Source organism: Suillus fuscotomentosus (assembly GCF_016647785.1).
Source record: "Suillus fuscotomentosus strain FC203 chromosome Unknown F5891scaffold_3, whole genome shotgun sequence".
Taxonomy (NCBI): Eukaryota; Fungi; Basidiomycota; class Agaricomycetes; order Boletales; family Suillaceae; genus Suillus; species Suillus fuscotomentosus.
In genome coordinates, this window is record NW_024539515.1 from 997,252 (window position 1) to 1,018,750 (window position 21,499).

The following is a 21,499-nucleotide window of genomic DNA, read 5'->3' on the forward strand; positions in this document are numbered from 1 at the left end:
CTCGCAGAATATCCTCCGCGTTGTTCAAATGAAGATATCACTGCGGCTGTGCCCTAACCAGGCCTGGACCATAACTGGCGAACACCATTATAAGTAGAGAACCTACCACAATGCTGATCGAAGCAAAGCATGAAATTACTAAGGGTGTGGATGGCTTAAAGTCAATCGAGACACCTGCCAAGAATCCGAGGATGGAACCTGACACGCTGATGATAATTATATGAGCAATAGAAGTAGTCGAAATCACAATCTGATCACCTCAGGACACAAAAACAAGTCGGTATGCTTGTAATGACAACGAGCATTATCGTCCTCTTTCGCAAGTAATATGCCTATTCAGTTGGCAATGTCAGACTCGAATTTAAGATGTGTGAAAATAATCTAACCGCGAAGTCAAAAGATCTCATTCTTTCACAAAAGTGCTGTACCATTGTACCCGCGAAAATGCAACCGACACCCAAAAGGAAGGAGCAGGAGCACATCATCTGCGCAATGGCTGTTGTGCCTAAGCCCGGAATGGCAAGGATGGCAATATACAAGGCCATGGAGACACCTGCCTGTTAGAGTACTGAATGGAGGTTTTCTCGTTCGCAATACAGATAAAGTACTTACTAGGGTGATTTGGCTTTTGGTCTGACTGCTGAAATCATCGACAAACATCTGAACTTCCACCCCATTGATGATACCATCGACAGAAGTACTCCTGATGCGTTCAATAGTGATTGGCATACATAGCATTGTCGCTGCAACGTTGGCCATCCAAGACAGAAATTTGTACTTTCTAGGCCTCTCTCTCACTGCGTGCGTTTGAATAAGCCAAGCTTCAGGTTGATTATGTCGGTTCAGATACTGGTGGTGCCCTGTGTTGCAGGCTTGAACAATGAACGGGTGGTTTACGAGAAGGTGACATACATAGCATATATAAGATTCTGCCTGTCATTGAAGAGATCAGTATTTGAACACTTGGTTTTGAAATGATCACGCACAACAGAATACAATGCCGGTTTCTGGTATTAAGTCATGCTCTGCGAGCTCTTCTGTTATTCTGTCACTGGAATGCTATGGAGGACGAAACAAGGGCACATACCAATATTGGCCAGTTGTGTGATAATCAGACTCATGTCGTCCAAAGTCCAGAATATTGATGCAGCCGTGGATTGACTCAGAATTGTCACTTCTGTTGTGTTGCTCAGATCATTCTGGACATCAATGGAACAGCAAAGGACTTACCACTGAGATAGCAAATAACTTCCCTCCATATGCCTCTTACTTCGGACGTTACCATTTGGAAGTGGTGGGGGAAGAACTCAAAGTGTTTCCTGCTGATCATTGAGAACCTGACATGTTGTGAGATCCAACCGCTCACCAATATTGAGCTTCGAGTTCGAGTTCTATATAATCATAATCAAGCTCGGGTACAAGTACAAGCGATAGTGTAAAGGAAACGTACTCTTATGGCCCCATTCACTTGGCTTGATACACTCTCGAAAGAGAAGGATGCCATTCAAGTCTTCTAACCAGGCAATGGTGCGACAGTTGGGGACCACATAGTAATATTGAAATCTTTGTTCTCCTAAGAACAAAGCTGGCTGAACAACCAGCACCCAGCTGTCTTCTTTCGCCGAGGCTCGTGACGCATCGACAAAATCATCGAGCATCTGTAGATATTGATAATTCCTTAAATTTGCTGATGTATATGCGTTCTGATTTGAATGAAGTTACTAAGTGCATGACTTCTATGAGCGATGCTCACCTTGTTATTATTATAGTAGTATGTCCCGCCTAACGGGTGGACCAACTCTCGCCAATCTCCAAAAATCACGGACCTGTTAATAAGGTTTAAAACGGTCACTGGCGGAAAGGGGGCAACCAACTGGGGCTCATGGATGGCTTTCCTAGGGACCGAAGTATCTTCAGGTGCATTGTTTGCACTACGTGTGGAAAACGTTAGTTCTCACTGAAATCCACAAAATCACCATATTCATACTCACAGCGATACTGCTTCTGCGTACCGAGGTAGTTGTGTTGGCCAGATACCGATACCATGTTGAAACAGCCCCGCCACTGCCTGCGGTTGAGTTTTTGATATTGCCTGAAATATGGTAACATCCTGAATACTGCAGCGCTTGAATGTGCACCGTGACTGAACATACCGACATAGGTTTTCTAACTTGCAAATTTGCAAGAACGTGTTGTGCTACGATGAGCTTCGAGTGACGATGATGATGGTAGTACAAAGAGAAATATGATTACGTAACTCAATGAATCACGCGCTGTTTGTAGTGAATGAGTGCAAAGCACAAACAAGCACAAACAATTAAGTATTATCTCGATCATGATTCCTCTGAATCAAATATAGAATTCTCTCCATTCGGAATCAGTACGAAGTTCACCTGCAAGGAACCGTAATATCGTTGGGAACCGATTACGTAGCAATTAGACTACCCCTGTTTGACGCTGTACTTTGCCGTACTATCATAAGTATGGCTGCACTATACACTAGGGTATAGACGCATTGATGTATGGTATAGTACATTTTAATAGTACTACTGTTGTATAGTTGTTATGAAATTATATGTGCTAGGCAAAAAAAAAGATGCATAGCACTGTAAGTCTGTAACACGTGTGGTAGATCAGAGAAGTGCTACTAGTGCTACTACTAGTAGATGATGGTTTGATGCACGGTGGCACGGGGTATCTTAATCCGGGCGTTTCTAGTAATGTGTAGCAAGTCTATCGATTCATCTCTAGTGTACATTAGCATTGTTTTGAGTGATCCGACGAAGCACTTACCCTTTGCATCACCGATCTCAAGCATTGGGCCACGCAAGCGAAGCTGTCAGCACACAGTTTCTTCATTTGCCCACATAGCGTTCGGCGTGGACGACTCGGTGTGGCGGTCATCTCAAGTCCTGAAGTTAGACTCATCAGCAACGCAGTACTGAACGCATACCGCATCTGCCTCCAACATTTGCAATTGTGTCTGTTGAATGTTAGATTTTACTATACTGCATGCATGCGACACTTACAAGTCCGTCGTCGCCAAGTTGAGGGCTGTAGATAACGCGAGACATTGTCTGGTTGAGCTAGTAGTAATGAATATGAAGTAGTAGATGCGGCGATCAGGAGATGTTGCCTCACCTGAGTACCAGTGTTCCTTATTTGGCCTTATAGGTTGGAGTTGAGTGTGCGTGCACGACAATTCAGTAACAATACCACAAATCAAACACGGATAAATAAGTCAAGGTGATCCTTGTATTTACCGCATTGACTCGCTTTGATTCGGTAATTCGTCAAGAGAACACTGAGAACCTGATCAATATTGCGTGATTTTGTAGAAACTACAGTGTCTTACAACGTTGGTGGTACAGATTGGTATAGAGAGGAAGCAGATAAAGATACGTGCACTTGTTGAACATTGCGATGTGGCCTATCCGGTAGATGTATTGCCACATGAAGAGAGAGAAAATGCCCCCCAACTGTCTGGGATCTGAATTTGGACTGGGAAAAATGCAAAAAAAAAACATTACCACAAGACATTGGAATCAGAGCGATCATCAGTTGATTCGGCATTCATGTACTCCTTGTAGCAACGCACTTCCTCCGGTAGAAGTGGTGGGAGAGTTGGGCGTGGGGGCGAAGAGAACTCTGCAATGGTATTAGCATTTGAAGATAACGCAGAGATCAATGTGTGTTACGACGGTAGTCGCGTGCGGACTGGGATGATCTAACAGCGACGATCACAACAGTGATATCTCGTGCTGAGAGTCCGAGGTCGGCTTCCACAGAAGAGCGGAAGTTGCGTACGCTTGCGGAGGCGAGCGATGATAGCGGTTTACAGGCAGAAGGGGTCTCAAGTCCTTCTGAAGGTACGGATCTGATGTCAAGCAAGTAGCTTTAGCAAGACAAGGAGTTCGAGGTAAAACCCAGTAGGATTAAAGTAAGGAACATCTACTTTAATCTATCGACCTTATATAAGGCTACTCTATCGTATCTAAGCTCAGCTTGAAGCTGGGTTCTAAGTGCTTATCTATCGAGTCAGAGATACCATGCATGAGGCAGGCTTCTATCAGTACATGAGGCAACACGAGGCTTGCCTTCTATCTTTGATAACATAAATAGGTCTTCTAGACCTATGTCGTCATATCATGTAAGCGATCCAGATCGCTTACCTAATCCGGCATCTTCCGGACTTCTCTTCTATCAATCGTCTGTCATCAAGGCCTAAAGGCCCGGGTATCGTGTCGTTGCTGTGCGAGGTGGCAGAGGGCTGGTCATGTAGCTGGGGGCTCACGTAGTGACTGTAACAATGTGAGCCCACCGCTATCAGAATAATTAGATGCAGGGGCATTTTCAATGGCCAGTGCACAAGCTTCTGCCTCAGCTTGGGCCCGGCACAGCTTTGCTTGTAAGAAGATTAGCTCTGACTGAGCATTGTGATGATGAGTATGGTAGCCGTCGATGTCAAGGTATGATGCCATTAGTCTCGCCTGAGTAGTTAGTTCCACTTTGCGTGCTTCATCGAAGGTCTCTTGGACACCAGTGGTGATCCATGTGCTCAGCAAACAAAAGGGAGGACCATTGAACTTCAAAGATACCGTAAGAGCAGCCAACAAGATAGGTGACAGTACTGACCTTTACAGAGAACAGTGTTTGTTGTTCTAGTGGTGTATAAGTGAATTGCTCAACAGCTGAAAGAGTAGAGCTGTTCAGGGGCGAGTTACTTTCAAAGATGGGGTCGGTATTTTGTCTCCGTAACCAAGTTTCACACTTGTTTCGCACAGTGGCTGAATAGGCCAATGCAGCTGGTGAATATGCCACAGCAGGTTCGACAATGCGTCTCGGAGTCGCTGAGAATGAGGTGACATTGTGCATAACTGGGATTGGAATAGGGCACATTGCTAAATAGCAAACCATCAGACCATCAATTCGCTTGTTAATGTCAAAGTCTCTTATGCATGATCCAACGTTGCTCTAAGTGATCGATGGCCTGGCTGCACAAAGACACTTCCAGCTGACATCGGTCCCTCTTTCCTTCCATGAATTCTCGCTCTATAATCACACGCCTCATACAACCCCCAGCAGTATTTCGCAATGACTCCTCCCTCTGCGCTTCTAACATCCACTCCCCAACTATTTGCCAAATATTGCCGATATAAACTCGGCCTTTGAGCAAGAAGTACAGGAGATATAATTCAGTGCGGAGCTGTATAACGAACATTAGTAAGTCCAAGATGTGCAAAAAGACACTTTAATAATATTGACTGACCTTCTCTGTTGGTATGAGTTTTATGAAGAAATCCAACCATCTAGGACTGGGTAGTACGTTGGAGAGTTCAAATATGCCGACCTGTGTAGCCGAGGAGTTGAACGGCGGAAGAATAGACATCATAAGTGACGGTTGAGAGTAATGAGAGTAATGAGTTTGTTGTATTATCCCATTCCCATTTGTACTGAATCATGGCGGCAATTGAATGCCGAAATGATGTCTGACAGCTGGCCATCAAAACGCCTGGCCATCTAAAGATAGCTGGCCATCAGAATTGCTTCTTGGCCATCGGAAAATTCCTGATTACTGGCCGCATGGCAAGATAGCACTGCCAAGGGTAAAAGTGCATTAAACACTGATGAGACACACTCACTGACGCAAATACATGAAGTGAACTCACTAAGTGATTATTGTCTATGATCTCATTTCAAAGATAGGCTTTTTAGACCATCAATGGCATTCACGGCGGGGGGATGCAGATCCTAGTAGTCAGACTGTTGAATATGCGAGGGACATTTTGGGACTTACACAGTACTAGAATATACAGATGTGTCTGTTGCAGAGCTACAATCAAAGACCTCTTATTCTAATTGTTCGTTATTCAAGTATATGAGTCAGCACACTCCCAACATTCTGACCGGCGTCTACAGCAGTTGTTCATCTAACCTGGAGTATGACCTCCTCGTCGTTCGAACTTCACTGGCGCAGCTGTTCAAAGGAGTAACAGAAAAGAAGTTTTTTTTGAGTACATACTAGCAACCATTTTATAATGTTATCCATTACAGCCCCGTGAAGTACGATCTGTGTATGGTCACAGCCTTGAAAGAAAGCGGAAGCGTGAATTGTGCATAGGGGACCTCCAACTCAGGAGCAGTCACAATGACTATATTCCTGACATCACTCATGTTCTTCGGCCGCTTCATTCCATGTACAGTAACAGTTTTGGGCTCTCGGGTCTTGGGATCGATTGCCAAGACATTTTTCTCTCTGAATGTATCGCGATGAGCAAGGCCAACAGTGGGGAAAAGACACTGACCGTAGGTAAGGGAGCTTCTCGGCCACCACAAAGAAGGCGGGGAAGTGCTCGGGGTGTGCGTACATGTCGTCCAATGCATTCATGATTATGGGATAGATGTCAAACGATTTCAACATAGGGTTGTTCGGGTTCAATGGCAAGGGCAGAGTAAACACTTGATAGATCTAAAACAAGGGTATGATTTTCAGCATCTCTAAGTAAGGACGGTGTAGAAACAACAATACTGAGAGGAACAAAGAAATGCTCCTGACTGTATCTAAAAAGTTGTAGGTCGTGCGTTGCCTAGTCTGCGATACTTGAGATGGCAAGTGCATTCGACCCTAAAGGGGAAGCAGGTGCAGCGGAGATCTAGAGGTACGCGCTTCAGCGAAGCGCGAGAAAGCGCAGGTGCACGCAAGGTACGAAGGCGCGGGAACGCGCGCGCGTATTAGCGCGAAGCGCGGGAAAGCGCGTGCGTGTAAGCGGAAATAAGAGAGACTAAACTTATGTGAAGATATAAGCAAGATAAAGGATGTGAGATGTGTTGTGCTAATGAATAGATTTCTACTGCGACTTTCTAAGTAGTAAGTACTAGGTAAAGTTGGGTGAAAAGTAAGGTAAATAATAGTATGTACTGCTGGCACTTATATGCGCCTAAGCGCGCTCATGCGGAGCCGAAGCGCTACCGAGTAGGTATGTAAAAATATATATGAGTGAGAAACTATGATAAAAATAAAGGTGGAACTATGCTAATAAAGGAAATGGAAATATACGCACTAGGGAGCTTGGTGGACAGTGGATGGATGCATCTGGATGGCTGGCGCTATAGGGCGCGCAAGCGCGGGAACGCGCGCGCGCGTATACATCGTGAAGCGCGGGAATGGTGCGCGCATGGCGCGCGTTGTGCGGGAAAGCTGCGCGTCATATAGGAATCACTGTGGATGGTACACAGAGTGATGCTGCGAGTTGGTGCTGTATACTCCCTAGTGTAAAGCGCCATATCACACTATGAGATGCACGAGTCTCTACAACGGAAAGAGTTAAAGCTCACCAGAGTTATTAGTACGCCCACAATACCCTTGCTTAGAAACCCCGTCAAGGTTTGGATAGCTTCTGGGTACAAATCTGCTAATCTTGCGCGTCCTCCAGGTAACATAGCAATGGGTCGGAATAACGAGCGCCATAGTACCTCCATGAAACCTTGGGTGGTGATAAGGCTGGTGATTGCTTCTTGGATCTGAAGGACGAAAAGTCTTGAGCACCTATTATGTGATCTCAAATGCCTTACCATTTCTTGGTGATGCGAATTGAATAGGTCAATTAAATGGATGATTTTCGAGGCTTGGTGGTCCGCATTAGATGCAAACCCAGTATATGATGTCATAGCACCTTTAATGACTTTCCTTAACTCAGAAGTAATATCAGTGAAAACATCCAAGAACTGTCCATAACATTTAATAGTGAGTCAAAGGAGAGCATTAGAGCTAGCATACCTTTTCTCGTAAATATGCCCATCCAACAGCAGTCTGGCTCCCAGCATCGTTGAGTACTATTACTGATCACATCATTAGTTATGACATTTAGAGTTTGAGGCGAACACCTACACAACTCGGTACGTAATTGCTCATACGTCTGAAGGTCGAGGTGGAGGGCTCTTAAGAAGCTGGTGGTTATCATCCACCTAGAATCCACATATTACAGTGACCTATTTCTGTATAATACAAGGGAACGGACGTGCATAATATCCCGTATGATACGGGCCAGCGGACCATGGGCCCATGATCAAAATATCCTCGACTATGACGGATGGGCCGGGAGGCAAATTATTCCCGATGGAGGCGGGTGGGCCCATGCAGGGGATATATAGAGTAGATGAGTGGGCCGATGTACATGAATATTAGGTAGACGGGTGGGCCGAGGTAGTTGGATATTATGCAGATGGGTATATTAAGGTAGATGTGTATGAAATAGATGGGTAGGTACTTGTTATCACATTCACGGGTGGGCCCAGACACATATTAAATTAGATGGGTGGGCCGAGGGTATTATACAATATTGTATTATACGGGTGGGCCCAGACGCATATTAATTAGACCGGTGGGCCGAGGGTGTTGTATGGGATGTTGTATTAGACCGGTGGGCCGAGGGTGGTATAAAATATAGATGGGTGGGCCCATGTGTATCATAATTGTAAACACGATGGAGCTGAGGTAGTTGTACATCAACCAAATCAGAGGAGGTAATAAAATCAAAGTTACCAAGTTCCTGGAGCAGCAGGTGATCTCCTGACATGGCCTTTGATGGTGCACAGGTTGTCTTGCAAAATTTGGAATCCGGGGTGCGAAGCTTGTGTTACCCTATGAGAAGCCAAGTTCCGATTACCAACCTTTGGGTCAACCGTACTCAGAGGAGGTAATAAATCAAAGTTCCTGAGTTCCCGGAGCAGCAGGTGATCTCCTGACATGGCCTTTGATGGTGCACAGGTTGTCTTGCAGAATTTGGAATCCAGGGTGTGAAGCTTGTGTTGCCCTATGAGATGCCAAGTTCTGACCACCCAAATTTGGGTCAACCATACTGACTTCCAAGTTCCGGGACCCGGGAGTCGACAAATGAATATCTGATAACCATCACACTTCCAATCAGGTAGTATTTCATTGAGCAATGAATCATCCAAGGGGTCTCTTATCAGACTCGGTAGTCAATATAGGCAAATGATAATGAAAACATGAAAGTTGTTATTATGCTATTTTTCAAACCCGAGACCCTGAAACCCATTGTTCAACATGTCCATTTTTCACTCACTGCACAAATCACCAAGTTTCGAGTGCCAAAGCGTGAAACTTGAAACCCAGTGTGCAACATGTCCATTTTTCATGTACATTACACAATTCATTGAGTTCCGAGTGCCAAGTGCCGAAACCCGAACCCCGAGACCCGAAAATATGTATGCAACATTTCCATTTTTCACTTGTTGCACAAATCACTGAGTTTCAAGTGCCGAAACCCAAAACTCGAAACCCGGCATGCAACATGTCCATTGTTCAATTATATTACACAAGTCATTGAGTTCCGAGCTCCGAGGGCCAAAACCCGAACCCCGAGACCCGAAAATATGTACACAACACGTCCATTTTTCACTCATTGCACAAATCACCGAGTTTTGAGTGCTGAAACCCAAAACTTGAAACCCGGCATGCAACATGTTGATTTTTCATTTACATCACACAAATCATTGAGTTCCGAGGTCCAAGGTCCGAGACCCGAACCCCGAACCCCGAAAATATGTGCACAACATGTCCATTTTTTACTTGTTGCACAAATCACCGAGTTTCAAGTGCCGAAACCCAAAACTCGAAACCTGGCATGCAACATGTTGATTTTTCATTTATATTACACAGATCATCGAGTTCCGAGCTCCGAGGGCCGAAACCTGAACCCCGAGACCCGAAAATATGTACACAACATGTCCATTTTTCACTCATTGCACAAATCACCGAGTTTTGAGTGCTGAAACCCAAAACTTGAAACCCGGCGTGCAACATGTTGATTTTTCATTTACATCACACAAATCATTGAGTTCTGAGGTCCGAGGTCCGAGACCCGAACCCCGAACCCCGAAAATATGTGCACAACATGTCCATTTTTTACTTGTTGCACAAATCACTGAGTTTCAAGTGCCGAAACCCAAAACTCGAAACCCGGCATGCAACATGTCCATTTTTCATTTATATTACACAAATCATCAAGTTCCGAGTGCCGAGGGCCGAAACCCGAACCCCGAGACCCAAAAATATGTATGCAACATTTCAATTTTTCACTTGTTGCACAAATCACTGAGTTTCAAGTGCGGAAACCCGAAACTCAAAACCGGGTGTGCAACATGTCCATTGTTCAATTATATTACACAAGTCATTGAGTTCCGAGCTCCGAGGGCCGAAACCCGAACCCCGAGACCCGAAAATATGTACACAACATGTCCATTTTTCACTCATTGCACAAATCACTGAGTTTTAAAGTGCTGAAACCCGAAACTCAAAACCCGGCATGCAACATGTTGATTTTTCATTTACGTCACACAAATCATTGAGTTCCGAGGTCCGAGGTCCGAGACCCGAACCCCGAACCCCGAAAATATGTGCACAACATGTCCATTTTTTACTTATTGCACAAATCACTGAGTTTCAAGTGCTGAAACCCAAAACTCGAAACCCGGCATGCAACATGTTGATTTTTCATTTATATTACACAGATCATCGAGTTCCGAGCTCCGAGGGCCGAAACCCGAACCCCGAACCCCGAAAATATGTACACAACATGTCCATTTTTCACTCATTGCACAAATCACCGAGTTTTGAGTGCTGAAACCCGAAACTTGAAACCTGGCATGCAACATGTTGATTTTTCATTTACATTACACAAATCATCGAGTTCCAAGTGCCAAGGGCCGAGACCCGAAGCCCAAGACCCGAAAATATGTATGCAACATTTCCATTTTTCACTTGTTGCACAAATCACCGAGTTTCAAGTGCTGAAACCTGAAACTCAAAACCGGGTGTGCAACATGTCCACTGTTCAATTATATTACACAAGTCATTAAGTTCCGAGTTCCGAGGGCCGAAACCCGAACCCCGAGACCCGAAAATATGTGCACAACATGTCCATTTTTCACTCACTGTACAAATCACTGAGTTTTGAGTGCTGAAACACGAAACTCAAAACCCAGCATGCAACATGTTGATTTTTCATTTACATTACTCAAATCATCGAGTTCCGAGTGCTGAGGGCCGAGACCCAAAGCCCGAAACCCAACATCATGTACACAACATGTCCATTTTTCACTCATTTCACAAATCACCAAGTGTCGAGTGTCAAAACCTGAAACCCGGTACTTCAAATGGACACAAATTGTATTTGTATGTATTATCCATTGGTGTAGGGCTCAAATAACCTGGGAATTGTATTTGTCAGTACTCGGTACTTGGGACTTGGGACTTGGGACTTGGTACTTGGTACTTGGTACTTGGCACTCAGTGATCGGTGGTCAGTGGTTGGTACTTGGGACTCGGTACTCGGTACTCGGTTCTCGGGACTTGGGACTCGAGACTCGGGACTCGAGACTTGAGACTTGGGACTCGGGACTCAGGATTCGGGACTCGGGACTCGGGATTCAGGACTCGAGACTCGGGACTCGGGACTCGGGACTCGGGACTCGGGACTCGGGACTCGGGACTCGGGACTCGGGACTCGGGACTCGGGACTCGGGACTCGAGACTCGGGACTCGGGACTCGGGACTCGGATTCGGGACTCGAGACTCGGGACTCGGGACTCGGGACTCGAGACTCGGGACTCGGGACTCGGGACTTGGGACTCGGTGATTGGTGGTCAGTGGTTGGTACTCAAGACTCGGTAGTTTCTCCCTGATACCCACCAAAAAACCCACACCCACAAGGTGGGTGTGGGTATATCATGGGGTATGGGTGGGGGTAGTGCTACTCATACCCCGGGGTTCACCCACACTATTCCCTATCGGTACTCGGTACTCGGCACTCGGTGATCGGTGGTCAGTGGTTGGTACTCGAGACTCGGTAGTCAATATAGGCAAATGATAATGAAAAATGACAGTTGTAGTCCATGTCAAGGTGAGTGATTTGGTAGTCTTTCCTTGTCATTCAGCAAAACATCAGCAATAATGAAAAAATGAAAGTTATTATTATGCTTAACTCCTTACCAAAGGTTGTAGTCCAAGTCCAGGTGAGTGTAGTGGTAGTCTTTTCTTGTCAATTGGTTATCTTGTTACTCATTACGCAGTACTTGGTACATGGTAATTGGTACTCAGTATTTGGTTTTGATACTCGGTATCTGGGAATCAGTAGTCAGCTTAATCAAGGTTGTAGTCCGAGTCTAGGTGAGTTTATTTGTAGTGTTTTCTCGTCCATTGGTTACCATGTGACCAAGATATAAGCTAAAGAAATCCAAAACATCAATAATGACAAATGAAATACATGTGTGCAGTAAGTGAGTCTAAAGATAAAGAATGAATATTAATAGCGAGACTTGCACATTATGTCGAGATATCCAACATGACAAGCCTGTGATGTGATCAGAGACCTGGAATAACACCCATATACATCCATTATAATAGCTTAAAAGCTTAGAAATATTCATGAAGGATTGATGTAATGATAGGCAAAATGATGTGTGGAGAGTGACAGTAGACATCTTTTATATAAAGTCACATTTATATATGATTCAGGCCAAAAATATCATTACAAATATGTAGGATAGATTGTAAACTACCCAAGGAACCCATACTGCCTACTGCCCTGAGGGTAGGGGGTGGGTAGAAGGGATATAGTGAAAATATGAGTTGACCCAGCATTAAAGTCCTACCACTGCTCAACTAACCATTTTCGATGCTTTGGGTCTTTGAAGTTTCCCACACTCAATTTCTTACCCATTTCACTTCCTCAGTACTCAATTCTTGGTTGATTTGTCTGTAAATTTATGTCTATGATACTTAAGATATTTGAAATGTACCCCAGGTTTCTGATTATGAAGATTCAATGTTTTGAAGGCATGGGCCCCTTATCAGGCAAAATGGCAAGTATGCACACTAGCTCACAAACTCCAGCCTATTGTGAGCTGATCTTGGTCATAAGAAGCAAGAATATAAGCTATGCTCATTATATATTAAAAGGTTGGATCATGGATGCAAGGGCAAGATACTGAAAATTGTGAAAAAATGTCACAAGTGCAATTGTCTATGCTTTGTTCCTGGAGAAGGATCCTGTGTGTCCTGGGCTGGTTATATGATATATCTACTCCGAATATGCTCAGGAATAGACTCCCTACAGTCCTTGAGGTCCAGCTTTACAGGGAAAAACCCCCAGCGGGTGAACCACCAGAAGAGGGGGAGGTACACTATACAATAAAGGATTACCCTATGGTCCTGAGCTCCTGATACATTGTTTCTATTGTTGAATAGATGATTGAGATATAATTCCAAAGTCTGTTCACCTAGAAATGAACACATAGGAACATATTTTGTATTTTTATGTATATATGCAATATCCATTTAAGCACCAAGTCTCAACTACTGATTACCAAGTCCCGACACTTGATAGTTGATAGTCAGTATTTGAGCTCCGAGTGCCAATATTGCCTACCAATATCTCAGTCAAATAATAACCAAACCAAGACCCAAGTTCCAAACCTGACTACCGAATACCAAATATCAGTACTCGGGACTCGGGACTATTGGCTGGAGTACCCAACTATTGATTCCCAGGTACCGAGAATTAGAACCAAGTACCAAGTACCTGACTACTGATTCTCGGGTACCAAGTATCAGAACCAAGTACCAAGTACCCGACTACTGATTTGAAGTACCGGGTTTCGGGTTTCGGCACTCGACACTTGGTGATTTGTGCAATGAGTAGATGGGCATGTGGCATACATGTTTTTGGGCTTCGGGTTTTAGGATTCTGCCCTTGGCACTCAATGATCTGTGTAATGTAAATGAATAATGAACATGTTGCACACTGGGTTTCGAGTTTCGGGTTTCAGCACTTGAAACTCGGTGATTTGTGCAACAAGTGAAAAATGGAAATGTTGCATACATATTTTCAGGTCTCGGGGTTCGGGTTTCGGCCCTCGGCACTCGGAACTCAATGAATTGTGTAATGTACATGAAAAATGGACATGTTGCACACTGGGTTTCAAGTTTCACGCTTTGGCACTCGAAACTCGGTGATTTGTGCAGTGAGTGAAAAATGGACATGTTGTGTACATATTTTCAGGTCTCAGGCTTTGGGTCTCAGCCCTCGGCACTCGGAACTCGATGATTTGTGTGATATAAATGAAAAATCAACATGTTGCACACTGGGTTTCAAGTTTCACGCTTTGGCAGAACTCGAAGTTGTTGATTTAGATATCACCCAAAACCTGAACACCCGAATGTCAAATTTTCAGTGCCGAACCCCCAACCCTGACTGCCGGGTGCTGAGTCCCGAAGTCCGGAACTCAGGATTTGACATTTGAGATGAACAAAATTTTTCAGACATGTTTGAATTAATCTACGTATATCTATAAACATTTCACTAACCCCTGAACCCTGAAAGATATTTTTGTTGTCTTACATACCAAATTCCGAGTTCCGAGTTCCGGGACCCCGGACCCCCGAAACCCGGCAGTCCACAATTTCGGAGTTCGGGGGTTGGTAAAATGTGTATGGATATATGAAGGGTTGGTTTAAACATTTTAAAAGATGTCTCATATCAAATGTCAAGTCCCAAGTTTCGATTTCCGGGTTTCAAGAGTGCTGAGTCCCGAAGCCCGGAGTCCCGAAACCCGGAGTCCTGAAACCCGGAAATCAAAACTCGGGACTTGACATTTGATATGAGACATCTTTCAGAAATGTTTCAATCAACCTTTCATATATCCATGCACATTTTACCAACCCCTGAACCCCGAAATTGTGGACTGCCAGGTCTCGGGGTTCGGGGGTCCCGGAACTCGGAACTCGGGAAATTTGGGGAGATCAATAAAATTTGATTTACCCATGTTGAAAATATATTTTTGTTCTACATACCGAGTTCCGAGTTCCGGACCCCCGAACACCGAGACCTGGCAGTCTCGGGGTTCGGGGGTCCCGGCACTCGGAACTTGGGGAGATTTGGGGAGATCAATAAAATTTGATTTACAATTGAGTTGATTGGCAAACACATTGACTTACCCATGTTTGAAATATATTTTTGTTTACACATACTGAGTTCCGAGTTCCGGGTTCCGGACCTCCGAACCCTGAAACCCGAGACCCGGCAGTCCACAATTCTGGGGTTCGGGGGTTGGTAAAATGTGTATGAATATATGAAAGGTTGAATGAAACATTTTTGAAAGATGTCTCATATCAAATGTCAAATCCCGAGTTTCAACTTCTGGATTTTGGGAGTGCCGAGTCCCGAAACCTGGAGTCTTGAAACCCGAAATTTGAAACTCGGGACTTAACATTTGATATGAGACATCTTTCAAAAATGTTTCATTCAACCTTTCATATATTCATACACATTTTGCCAACCCCTGAACCCCAGAATTGTGGACTGCTGGGTCTCGGGTTTTGGGGTTGGGGGGTCCAGAACTCAGAACTCAGTATGTGTAAACAAAAATATATTTCAAACATGGGTAAGTCAATGTGTTTGTCAATCAACTCAATTATGAATCAAATTGTATTGATCTCCCCAAATTTCCCCCGAGTTCCGAGTTCCGGACACCCGATACCCGAGACTCAAATTGTATTGATCTCCCCAAATTTTCCCAAGTTCCAAGTTCCGGACACCCGACACCCGACACCCGACACCCGGCAGTCTCGGGTATCGGGTGTCCGGAACTCGGAACTCGGGGGAAATTTGGGGAGATCAATACAATTTAATTTACAATCGAGTTAATTGACAACACATTGACTTAATCATGTTTGCAATATATTTTTGTTTAGACATACCGAGTTCCGAGTTCCGGACACCCGACACCCGAAACCCGGCAGTCTCGGGTCTCGGGTATCGGGTGTCCGGAACTCGGAACTCGGTATGTCTAAACAAAAATATATTGCAAACATGGGTAAGTCAATGTGTTGTCAATCAACTCGATTGTAAATTAAATTGTATTGATCTCCCCAAATTCTCCCAAGTTCCGAGTTCCGGACACCCGATACCTGAGACCCGGCAGTCTCAGGTTTCGGGTTTCAGGGGTTGGTACATCTCGGTTTGGGGTTTGGCACTGAAAATTTGACATATATATTTTTGTGAGTGTTGTGCTTCTGGTGTCCATGCTTAGAAATAGGATTTGTTGCACACCAGGGTTCAGGTGTGGGGTTTTTCCACTTCAGTCCTGGATTATTGGTCAATGCCACACATGATCGATTCATGTTTTTGTGCTTAGGGGTTTAGATTTGGTGGTTGATGGTAGGTATATGCACTCATAGTGTACATGTATCCTATGTGTTTGATTCGCTGGTGGCTACATCAGCTGTATGTCTTGATGGAACATATCTAGGCTCACCCATATATGTAATACACCCCCGACGGCCCGCCCATCTATGTATTATCCCCCACGTCAGCCAACCCATCTATGTAATACATCCTATGTTGGCCCACCCGTCTATATAATACATCCTGCATCGGCCCACCCGTCTATATAATTATACCCCACCTCGGCCCACCTGTCTATGTAATAAATATTTTATAGCACCCTCGGCCCACCGGTCTATTTGATATCCCTTTCGTCGGCCCACCCGTATATGTAATACATTCCATGTCGGCCCACCTGTATATGTAATACACCCTACGTCAGCCCACCCGTCTATGTAATATTTCCCTACCTCGGCCCACCCATATATGTAATACACCCACGTCGGCCCGCCCGTCTATATAACAATATTTGCCTTACATCTCTCTTCAGCCCAGCTGTCTATAATATCCTACTCTACATATTACCCAGATGGGCCCACCCATCTCCATGAATGATCATATTCCCCCGGCCCATCCGTCAACATTAAGGATATATATATCATTGGCATACATGGGCCCACCCGTCTCCATCGGAAATAATATGTGTCCCGGCCCATCCGTCATCATCGAGAATATACACAACATGGGCCCATGATCAGCTGGCCCGTCTCATACGGGATATTATGGAGGTCGGGTGGCCCGTATAATACGGAATTTGTCACTGAAGGGGCTCTAGAATCTACCTCGTGTATTGCGAACGGGTTGGTGGGTAACCCAACCAATAGATACCCCCCATAAATCAATTTTCCCAGCTTGATTGGGCTTTCCCAAGGCGAGTTCGGCAACAGAATTTTCAGCGACTTCTTCTGGCATGCATCAAGCAGATCTTCTTTCGATGCCTGTCTCCAATGGAGCTCTTCATGGATATGAACAGCAGGCTGATGATCGGCGAAGATCATGGCATCAGATTGGCCATTATCATCCTCTGAAGGTGTGTGCACGACATCTGAAGATGTGGCGGTGGGATCTGGTGTCATAGTTTCATAGTCGAATTCTATAGGCTGGTGGAACAGCGAATTAGAGAACGTCGATGGAGAGAATAAGTCCAGGTCTTTCCATGATAGTGGTAAGGGAAGGTCGATGGGGGTGAGAGGGGCAGGAGGTGGGAACCCGTCTGCGAACGTTGCCAGGTGGAATGGAATCCCACGTAGCTCATCGAGCTATAGTTGCGGTATAATCTATCACCCGGCCCCCAAAACTCTGCATCCAGATTGTCAGGATCATCCAGAGCCTGACTCGTGTCAAATAAATCTGTGGGGAAATTGTCATGACCTGCTGGGAAGTTATCGTGACCTGCAAGGAAATCGTTATGCGGTTCTTCAGGCTCATCTTCAACTGTGGCAGTATGCAAGACCCTGGTGGGAGAAGCTGGTTGGAATATTGAGTGCAAAACATTCCAGTGCTTTTTACACCCTGCCTGAGTCTTGAAGTGGCGTTCACAGTGCAGGTAACCACATGGAATCTGGAGGGCACTGTGGTCTCTGCGAGTACCCATAAGAATCTTAGCTGTAGAAATTGAGAAAGAGGATAGTGACCAAAGCGTAATCCTAAGTTTGATATGCTAAGTAACAAGGTCTGATTAGTGTGTTGATGCTTGTTTGGGGGGGGCTTACGAGTTTTCAAACCCACTTTGCTATTTTCTCACTCCAGCAAAGTATTATCCTTCCCAAGTTGTAACCTCATTTCCTCAGTCATGTCTACCGTAAATGCTCCCTGTTGCACCCGTCTGTCAAATGCAACCACCCAGCCTGGCCAGATAGTGCTCGATGCACAGGTCAAGAGGCGTACCAAGGCGCAAAAGAATGCTGATGACCTTGCCCTCAAGGAAGCAAAGGAAGCACAGACCCAAAAGGGACTGGAGCGCCTGGCCGGTATGCAAAATGAGATGGAACAGGCGCAGGAGGAATTACTCACCAAAAAAACGGCTCCCGTTCAGCCTAAGCCAAGGGCTCATAAGGTGACAAAGCTTGTAGTAGGGAATGGTAATAATCATACTGGCAGCCTAATGGATGCTGATGAGGCAGACAGCCACCAGGAGGCTGTCAAGAACATGGGGGATGAAACTGCAGGAGCAAAGAAGAGGGTAATGAAGAAAGGTGGAAAGCCATTGATAAGGGACGCTATCAGCAACATGCAAGGCAAGATCAGCGAAGCATCATCGAAAGTGGAAGGTGATAATGCCATGACACGTGTATCTGATGGGAAAGATGCACCAACACCACAGTAAGGCTTCCTTCTCTCACCATCCTTGATGTTGCTCCTCACTGAATCAACATTGTATTTTCTCAATCTTGCTTTAAGTATCAATGCGAGCACCCAGAAAATTGCTTTAGGTGGGCGGATGTCCAGCTGTGTTTCACGTATCAAAAAATCAGAGTCAAGGTCACAGCGGGCACCCACTGGCAGCACTTCAACTCAAGCGCCTCCAACAACAATTTTCTCACAAGGCACTGCCTCCACTATGGCGACTTCTGATCTACAGGTCCCAATTCGGAAGCCTGTGGCGAATGCTCAAATTCCAGATGCAGAAGTCCTTATTGGAAGCTTTGCAGATGACATCGACGATACATTGGAGTGTGAGGCTACTATTGCACAAAGCAAAGGGAAATCCAAAGTAATCAGCCATCATTAATCATCAGTATCAGTATCCACTAATTTGCTTCACAGGTTGCCTCCATCTTTGATGACAACTCGGTGTAGGGATTCATTTCTGGTTGGGCTTGTAGAGACTGTTTTTACCTTACCTTATGTTGGCACTTTTGTAGCTTACATAATCAAGCAATCTTTTCACCAGTTACCAGTATGAGTCTGAGAGATCAGCAAGTTTTTATGGTATTTCCTCTCCTCTGAGCCTTGAGCCTGGTCCAGAAACCCTTTAGGGTCGAATAGCAGCTAGGTTCTGCAAGACCCAACACATTGTTCAGACTCACCATCTGAATTGTTGTACCTTCATCGGACTTTGACGAGCCCATAGCTCCAGTAGCATGAGTCAGATGATTATCTTGCGACTTCGTCCGTAGAATGCGAACAGTACTCACTTGAGCCTAAGGCTCCATTTACACAGGTGGACAACCCTCTCAAGCAGAAAGCTTGTGTGGATGAGCTCATAAATGACAACAAGGAGTCTATTGTGTCCGAGTGGTCCATGGACATTGAAGGCCCGGATCTTGAAGATGCGATCAAGATTTCAGACGACGCTCCTGAGCCCGAACCTGTGGTAGTGAAGAAGGAGAAGGTTCAGTGCACAACATCTTTGGTAAGGACATGGAACTTACTAGTGTTCATTCTGACACTCATACAGACATCTGTATCTGTTGCGGCTTCTGTCGCTGACAGCCAGCCGCCTGCTCAGAAAAAGGTCAAAGTCAAGCCATCCACCACACGTGCCAATGGTGCTCCTGCCATCAAACGCCAGCTGAACATGGATACTACGCCAGACCACATGAAACCTCATGGCACCTATCGCAATGTTGACTTACCTGCCACGATGCAGGTGGACCAATGCTGGACGAAGAAATATCTCCCCACTGTCATGTTGTGGGCTGGGAGTTACGACGATATCTGGAATATCCCAGATGAAGTCCTTCTCCTTCATGCCCAGCTGATTTTTAATGCAGTATACAAGGACCTCAACATTACCATTGTTCACGGTGGTGTGATACATTCCCTGGTAAGTCCATTATCTTCTGTCGAGCTTGACTAACTATAGTTGTAATTAGACTGCACAGCGTATATCCGAATGGCACAGCAATTTTGGCTCAACAGGCATAGTCATCATCCTGGACTTCTTGACATGAAACTCCAATTGTGATCCAGTTGAACTCGCCAAATCATTGATTGCAGGTTATGCATTCTTGTTCGAGGACCCTGAAAAGCCAAGTCCCCTCATGACATATTGTTCTCCCTTCGTTTTACAGTTGTTAGGCACAGCGCATCTCAATGCCATCAATGGGTATGTGGAGGTTCCCAGACTTGATACATGTGCGCTCACGACACATGGGATGTTGGGTGTTATTGCCCTTTCTGCTGCAGCAGTAAGTTTCATTTTTAGATCGAGCATGCCTTCAAATTGCTCACAGATAAGGATTTGGAAGTCAACCAAGTCTTGGCGTCTAGGTTGCGAGGTAAACTTGCCCTCAAGCTACCGAAAGTCCTCAACAAAACTACTGGGAAGATGACCAATGCCCCATTCTTATTTTCAGGGGCTCACTGGACTAAAGCCACTACCTTGTTCATTAAGTCTATCATGAGCAAGCCTGCTGGGTATGTAGAGACCACGGTAGAGATGGCACGTGCTTGCAGTGCTGCCTTAAACAATGCGATGGACACACCACATGGCTCGCTTGATGATGAGGAGTCTGAGGACGATGAGCGTGCTATGCTTTGTAAGTGATTATCACTCAGGTTTCATCCCACTGACATTTGTGACTACAGGATTTTTCTTCGCACGAATATCGCTGTCCTATGCTGAACTCTGAGTCCTTCTGCTATTATATTTTCTATCATTTGTGCTGCCACCGTCACTGCTTGATTGTATGCCCCTTTTTTTTTCCCGTAACCCCCAGCCAGTTCTTACTTTTCAGTCTCCTTAATTTTGCTTTTTGGTCTCCTTAATTTTATGTTACTGTCATGTATGCCCAATTTCAGGCTGCTTTATTTGCCTTTTTAAGTGAAATAAGTGTGAAATAAGCGAAAATAAGCGAAAATTCAGAGATTGAGTGCGCTTAATTAAGTGGCGCGCACTTTTTCACTCAAATGACTTAATGGTCCTTTTCACGTAATTAAGTGACAAATTAAGTGAGAAAAGCAGCAGCTGGTTTTCCTGATGTGAAGTTCTCGGATTTCAAAAGCAGTCACCTCGATGTGACAGATGCGAGAAGCTAAGGCTTTCGAATATGGCACAACAAGAGACACCTGTTCATGGCAGGGTGATGCTTAACCATGTCCAATAATACACAGTACATTTTGTAAGTTTGTTTCTGAGCTACCAACATGAAGCTTCATGAAGCTTAATGTCCTCAACAGCACATCACCCATGTCACTCGAATGATACCAGGCACAATGCCTCAATGGTTCCAAAGATTGGGATCTCTCTTGTGATCTCGATGCTACTGGAAATGTTAGTATTTCAGGACCGCATTAGAAATGTTAGT

At 45.0% G+C, this 21,499-nt stretch overlaps 3 protein-coding genes across 3 annotated transcripts; 1 reads left to right on the forward strand and 2 right to left on the reverse strand.

Moving 5' to 3' along the window:
* Positions 1–336: 336 nt before the first annotated feature.
* Positions 337–3,074, reverse strand: F5891DRAFT_1181503 (uncharacterized protein; the record flags this gene model as incomplete). Its single annotated transcript, XM_041366039.1, has 13 exons — positions 337–381; positions 429–557; positions 613–860; positions 913–933; positions 987–1,037; positions 1,088–1,177; positions 1,231–1,319; positions 1,367–1,391; positions 1,451–1,703; positions 1,754–1,931; positions 1,992–2,092; positions 2,954–2,983; positions 3,030–3,074. The coding sequence occupies 13 exons, from the start codon at positions 3,072–3,074 to the stop codon at positions 337–339; spliced, it is 1,305 nt and encodes a 434-aa protein (XP_041232784.1).
* Positions 3,075–3,526: 452 nt separating this feature from the next.
* On the reverse strand, positions 3,527–5,389 carry F5891DRAFT_1181504 (uncharacterized protein; the record flags this gene model as incomplete). The annotated part of the gene is made up of 6 exons (XM_041366040.1): positions 3,527–3,648; positions 3,699–3,863; positions 4,295–4,586; positions 4,636–4,901; positions 5,074–5,206; positions 5,270–5,389. The coding sequence occupies 6 exons, from the start codon at positions 5,387–5,389 to the stop codon at positions 3,527–3,529; spliced, it is 1,098 nt and encodes a 365-aa protein (XP_041232785.1).
* Positions 5,390–18,039: 12,650 nt separating this feature from the next.
* Positions 18,040–20,739, forward strand: F5891DRAFT_1181506 (uncharacterized protein; the record flags this gene model as incomplete). Its single annotated transcript, XM_041366041.1, has 8 exons — positions 18,040–18,569; positions 18,648–18,960; positions 19,014–19,040; positions 19,396–19,602; positions 19,648–20,016; positions 20,066–20,075; positions 20,163–20,380; positions 20,431–20,739. 8 exons carry the CDS (start codon positions 18,040–18,042, stop codon positions 20,737–20,739), a joined length of 1,983 nt encoding a protein of 660 aa, XP_041232786.1.
* Positions 20,740–21,499: the final 760 nt, after the last annotated feature.